Source organism: Nymphaea colorata, chromosome 8 (genome assembly GCF_008831285.2).
Source record: "Nymphaea colorata isolate Beijing-Zhang1983 chromosome 8, ASM883128v2, whole genome shotgun sequence".
NCBI classification, from domain to species: domain Eukaryota; kingdom Viridiplantae; phylum Streptophyta; class Magnoliopsida; order Nymphaeales; family Nymphaeaceae; genus Nymphaea; species Nymphaea colorata.
In genome coordinates, this window is record NC_045145.1 from 3,253,397 (window position 1) to 3,259,837 (window position 6,441).

A 6,441-nucleotide genomic window follows, 5' to 3' on the forward strand; every position below is an offset into this window, starting at 1 on the left:
ACTTGGCCACCTATTTATCATAACGTACTTATCAATACACGTTGAATGAGAAAGTACCAATATTTTCAGTTAAGTCTTGGAAGAGTAACTCTTACCATATGGAATTGTGCTAGCAAACCCTGGAAAGGCTCCAATAGAAAGGTGTCAATCAGGCTTGCCTTGTTTGTTTAGGTAAATTTAATCTATGAGAAAGAAGGGTGAGCGGGTAGGAACCCACTGCCAAGTGAGAGACCGAAGCCACCTTCCTTTCTCCTGCTACAATGTTAGAGATGCTTTGGGCCAGATGTGGACATATAGGTTATAGGTCTTTTGCATTCGAGGAACTTAGTGCCCATGAAAATCAAATTACAGACTGAACTTTCACCTGCCCAACCGCTTAACCAGCTGTGGTAAGCCCTTTGGGCAAAGAGAAACCGAGAAAGAGGGTGCGCCATGCCACTCCAAAGAAACTGTCTTCCAAGGAAGGAAAGAGTAGCATGTGATCAACTCCCCAAAGTCTTACCTACCCTCTTGGCTGAGTTGCCATTCGCAGTTCAGGAACTAGGCAGCCCTTCACTGCCGACGAATTCCACTGACCGAACAAGCTTGAAAAGTTTCCTTCTTGCAGCAGACAACAGCCATGTGCTGGGATCCACATCCACGGTAAGAGTGGAAAACTTTATTAGTGCATCGGTAGTTGTCTCAATGGTTTAGCTTAAAGCAGACAGTAGGGACAATGGCATGTACTCGTCAGCGGAATCCATTGGGATAAAAAAAGTTCTGAAAGTGGGAATCTTGGCCAGTGTTAAAGGAGTGGAAAATTCTTTCCGCTTTTCCTCCTTTTGATACATTAAGAAGATTGGAGAATCGAGTAATCTTTCCTAAGGACCTCTTTGTTTTACTTCACTTGTTCCTGTATCCCACTTACTGTGGTGGTCAATTAAGTCTGAACTATGTGCAATTTTTTCTGGTTCCTGCAGAGATGAACAATAACAGAAGGCTTCACAAATATAGACACAGATATGAACACAGCAGGCCGCAGGTGGTAAAACATCAACATAGGGCCTCCGGAATTTCCAAGTTCTTTGACAGAATAATGACACGTGGGACCAGAAGCAAACACACATTACCATAGAACAGATGGAGAACCAATGGATTCACTTTGCTCCGTAGCGCTCAGAAGGACCGTGGTGGACTCTGACAACCATGCAGACGTATTCTCCATAATGTGGCATGATTTAACTTTGTCCAGCAGAAAGCAAAAGATGCTTGTATTGCAATTTTCCATTACGTTTCAAATATATTTAGGCATCATTTTGTACAAAAGCTAACTGAAAAAGACGGGTTACACCTTAGAGAAACCCGCTACCTTTTGTGAAAAAGCTTATTATAAAGCTAATAAATTCACACCGGCCAATGTCCCGCATAGGACCACCATGATATGATGTCTTCCTGCTTAATCTAACCTCCTCAACAAATACTCTACCTGAACAAATTTTGTCAATGGCATAATCCAATCGCCATAGAGATCAGCAACCAAGCTTGGCTGGATTTTGTACTTCAATTCATCTGCTTTGGGACCATTTAGGTCGAGCTCTTGTCCATAGAGCTTAGCCTTGGTTTCCACTCTCTTCTTAACTGCTGCTTCCACTGCCTCATACGTTAGTAGATTCATCAATTGAGCCCCATCCTGAAAATCATTTTTCTTTGTGTAATGCCTGATAAAGTGGCAATTTCCTAAAAATTAAAGGACAGCCAGGGGAAGGGACCATACTTGGGCCTCAATTGCAGTTCTGTAAACAGCTGGTGACTGTTGGAACTTTGCCTCAGCTACAAATTTTCCATAGTGGATCCTCTTAGAGAGTGCCTGTAAAAGAGAGTAAAATGTATAAAGAGACTGGAACGAGTGAACCTGTGCGTTGGAAATCTACTATTCTAATCCTGTACGCTTTTCATCTGAAAACTCCATGCGATTGAACAGAACTTCATGCTGACAGACAATTACTTTTACATGGTCCTTTGAAGCCTTAGCCAAAGTGAAGATGCAAGAACAAGGCACATAACTTGCAAGGCAGTAAAAAGGATGACAATATATGCTTCCAACGTTTAATATTCTCATCTTACATCTCACCACGGTTAATTAATCTCTGAGTTTGTAATTGGCTTAGAGTTTGGCATAATTGATTCCAATTTCCAATACTAATTTGAAGTCCCTATCAATAAAAAAACTCGTGCTTTGCAGTACTTGGTGAATACAGTTAAAGACACTGCAACTTTTCCATATTTCAGCACTAGACTTCCCTGCCCAGATAAGTGAACGCAAATAATACTTACACACATACATGCCTTCACACACAAACACAGACACAGAGTGTTACCCATATCCGTCTTTGTAAGAGAATCCCCAGAATGGGCAAATAAATGCTAAGTTTACCTGCAAGCATATGGTGTCACACACAGCACTGGATCCACAATTGCCATCGTTTCCGTCTTCTACCAATCTTGGAAGGAGATCCTTGAAATACATATCCCATACCCTAGGATTTATATTGATTTTATCAGCAATGGGATGCAAAACCTGATGATAAATCATATGAATCAGTAAATTAATTAACTGAACTCAGTCTAACATCATCTAGAAGGCATAAATCATAAATTTAATAAAACTTGATGTGGCAAAAGTAATGCATGGTAACATCAAAGAGGGAAGTGAAACAACCGAGTTTCAGCAAGTATCAGAATAATCTGTGGCTCATGAATATCTTAATAGGTAGCCAGTCAACAGCAAGATTGTCAAACTGGATCCACAGTGAGTCAGTGACAACGAAAGAAAAAAAAGCATGTGACAATAGTAATAGAGCCAAAGCAGAAGCTGGTTTACTTTCAACAGAAATAGATTCCTTGCAATCTCATGCCCCAAGATTTCAGAAACATATTCAAGTGTAATTTTATTAACTTCACTTTTAACAACAAAGAAGGTCCACTGTATCTGTTGCACGAAACTTCTGAAAACCTCAGCATCTGAGATTGCACAAACAGGGGGTCTAAGATGTAGGCACGGAAATACATTTGCTTTATTACCCTTTTGAGTGATTCATCTTCAAAAACAAGAACAGTGTATAATTTTTTTTTCAGAACTGCTGAATAGAAAATTTCCATATAGGATGTATATAATTGGCTAAATTGTGGTAGTATTCCTTTTTGTAATGACTTGATGATTAACCAGGGGAATATGATTGAAGAATGTGATATTAAAACAAAACCTGGCCACTTGAGCATGACAATATAGAGAAATGGAGCTAAAGTTGCACCATTGAAGAACAAGAACAATATTTAAGACGTACTAGAGCAATCTGACATTTGACACCAAGATAAATCAATTTGCAAAGTTTAGTGCACTAAGCAATTTGGTAATAAACTGTTTACTTCTATGTTCCAATTCTAAAGAAAGATATTAAAAGTTAAGTTAGCATGGAATGCTAATCCAGTTCAGAAAGCCTACAAGTATTACCTGAGGATATTGCATTGGGGGCAACAGAGGTTCAGGCAAATCATTTGGAAAGAAAGGGTGCTCATCTGGGCTTTTATATCTCCCCACCTGAATAACAAAAGAAAGAAAAAACATAGAGATAGAATAGGGGGATCTGAATCAAGAAAAATAAGAGAAATTCCCAAGTAGTCATCTTATGCAGCAAATTAAATATTACCTGTGCATGAAGCTTCTCAGTCTCCTTGAGCATCAGCTCAACCAAAGAACCCTGAGACCCATCGGGTAAGAGCATATTGCCCTCGTAAGCATCAGCATTATAACAGTACTGTGCCCGTTCAAGAAGGCTGAAGATTATGCTGTCTTCTTGTCTGATTAAAGAATGACGGATGCTCTCAAGAGTCAGACTTTCACTCTGATCGACCCTGTCTTTCTTCACCACTCTACATTTATTAAGGTAGGGATGGAGCAGAGGCTGATGTCAGTATTTAGCATACAATTGTCCACAGCGAAACTTAGCAACAGTATGCTCGCAAAAGCAAAAAGAATAAAGGAAATAGTTCCCTTGGACCGCCTATTTTTGAGATAGATTTTCAGGGATACTATTTGGTGACATGCATTTAGATCTGCAACAGTGAGAAAACCACAACTGAACTTTTGAGAAGGAAACATATATAATCACGTCTCTGTGCTCGCATGAAACTCTGGATATCCTAACATAATTATTTTAGTTCTGTCAAAAGAGTAAAAAGAGTGATATAACAATAAAGAATTAAAGATCGGTAAAATGAAGAGGATGGAATATAAATATATCATTGAGGTCCCAATAGAGGTCCAAATTCTCTAAGAAAGGAAAAAGAGAAGGAACAGAAAGATCACAGGGCAAACGTTCCATCTTCAGACGCAAAGCATGAAGACCACTTTAAATGTTTCACAGCAAAAGTACATGGCAAGTCCAAAACAAGAAGAAAAGAATTAAAAAAATGAAACATTCCGAGCAGTTTATTTTGCCTTCTTATTAAAAATGATTTCTTAAAAGTATCGATTCAGTTGACAAGCGCAAACAAAGAAGGCTACTTTAGGAAAATAAGAAGAAAAAGAAAAGAAAAGACAGGAAAACAATCTCTGTTTCTCAGAACAGGAACAGCAAGAACTAAAACGATCGCGGTCGAGTTCCTGACATTACAATAATTTCAGTTCAGTTTCTCTTCTTCTTCTCCGCCATACCTGTCCGAAGATACAGCAAGAGCCACGACGGGCCGAATGCTCTTCCCTACAGACGCAAAGCGCAGAAAACATGCCCCTGGAGCAAGTCTGGGATTGTGGAGTAACACCCTCGAGCCGTAAATGGTCGAAGAATTAGGAGACATCATTAAAGCCTTCGTCTCCATTGCTGTAAAAGAAGATGGCGAAGACGCTCTGGAATTTTGAACCAGAAAAAGAGAAGGAAACGAAAGCAGAGAGAGAGAGAGAGAGAGAGAGAGAAGCAGAAAACTTGGAATGGGTAGGTGGGTAGGACGAAGAAAACAGAAAGGACATTAGGAACGGGTAAACCTCGCTCTCCCTTGGCCACCTACCGGTAAGGGGAGATGGGAGAGCAAGGCCGCCCCCACCATTTCAAAAGCAGCCAAAGAGACTCCAAGAAGTGAGCACCAAGCCAGCTTCAACTCCTCTTCTGCAAGTCATCCAAGAACAGTCAATGTACAAATCCACCACTGCCTCGACTCAGCATTTACTCACCAACTTCTTTCAAATTCTCTGAATACCTAACAACGCAAACTAACCAAGTCCGACACTGCCACGCGCCATCCTCAAACAAGGCCCCTTCCCTTGACATTCCCTTTCAGGTCCTACTTTTTGGATATAATTCTAAATGCGGCCGCATTGTTTTGATTTTTCTGACACAGGCCTACTTGTGCTGACGACTGCCGGACTCTTTTAGTAAGCGGGCGGAGCTACGTGTGGGCATGTGTGGACAATTGTTCCGTAACAATCATTTGGCAAGCGGGCAGCGCCTAACCCCAGTTTTGGCAAGCGGGCAAAGCCACATGTGGGCATGCGTAGACAATTGTTTAATAAAAATCATTTTGGTTAAACCCGAGTTTTTGTATGTTTACATATAAATGCTCATGGTGAAAAAGTACGCGAAAACCTCTTATCAAATTTTTGAGGGTGACATGTGTATTATATCGCTCTTCCATTACATAATGCCTGGATGCAATCATCCTTACAAATGTCATTGAATAAATAGCCATTAAGAACATTCAAATTGTGATACATGTGATTTGACTTTATGAGAAAAAAGCGGTTTATGAAATGATAGTTGTGCATTTAAGAAAGTAGCTTCAATTCTAACTAAAGGTTTTTAATGGTTTTAACGATAGTGGATGAAAATTGAAAATGTCTCACAAATGTATGTTATGGTCATCAGATCTATTAACTTAATAATGCAAATTCGACAACTTCGGTTAACATTTTAAAGTTGTAATAAAATAGAAATTGGCAAGTTATTCGAATTTGTTAGAAAAGTTCATAAATGTAATTTAATTGGCAAGTTATGAAACAAATTAATGTATAATTTGTAATCAAGACAAGGCATTAACGTATAAGTGTGTATACTTGTAGAAGGTTTTTCCAAAAAGAGGGCCTCTTATGACTCCACAACGGCCAGCTAAATTTTTTTAATAATTGATAAATTGTAATTGTTATTACTAGTTTTTTTTTAATGCTTACTTAAGGAAAACGGTGGGGTCATAATAGTCATAAGCCTCTAAGGACATGTTTTAGTGTCTGGTCGATTTTTTTTTTTCAAATGTTTACTTAAGAAAAACCGCCTTTGGTGTATAACCGCTAAAGTCATAATACCTATATGCCTCCAAGGTTCTGGTTTGCTTCGGATTCTGGGTAAACTTACAATACAACTTTCAATTCGAGTGTTGTGTTTGGCAATCCAAAATAATAACACATCAAAACAA

The 6,441-nt window shown here is 39.2% G+C and overlaps 1 protein-coding gene across 1 annotated transcript; it reads right to left on the bottom strand.

Moving 5' to 3' along the window:
- Window positions 1-1,235: 1,235 nt before the first annotated feature.
- Window positions 1,236-5,172, bottom strand: LOC116258314 (chorismate mutase 1, chloroplastic-like). Its single transcript, XM_031635401.2, has 6 exons — window positions 4,694-5,172; window positions 3,687-3,909; window positions 3,491-3,577; window positions 2,414-2,557; window positions 1,754-1,846; window positions 1,236-1,669 (listed from the first exon to the last, which is right to left on the bottom strand). The coding sequence occupies exons 1-6, from the start codon at window positions 4,855-4,857 to the stop codon at window positions 1,436-1,438; spliced, it is 945 nt and encodes a 314-aa protein (XP_031491261.1). The 5' UTR covers window positions 4,858-5,172; the 3' UTR covers window positions 1,236-1,435.
- Between the last annotated feature and the right edge of the window lie 1,269 nt (window positions 5,173-6,441).

What these genes read in the sequence shown, in the direction of transcription:
- LOC116258314 (XM_031635401.2), bottom strand. Translation starts at nt 4,857, where the DNA reads ATGGAGACGAAGGCTTTAATGATGTCTCCTAATTCTTCGACCATTTAC. An exon ending in CCCCAATGCAATATCCTCAG is followed by an intron (nt 2,558 to 3,490) that starts GTAATACTTGTA and finishes ATTTATCATCAG; the next exon opens with GTTTTGCATCCCATTGCTGA. An exon ending in GAACTGCAATTGAGGCCCAA is followed by an intron (nt 1,670 to 1,753) that starts GTATGGTCCCTT and finishes AATGATTTTCAG; the next exon opens with GATGGGGCTCAATTGATGAA.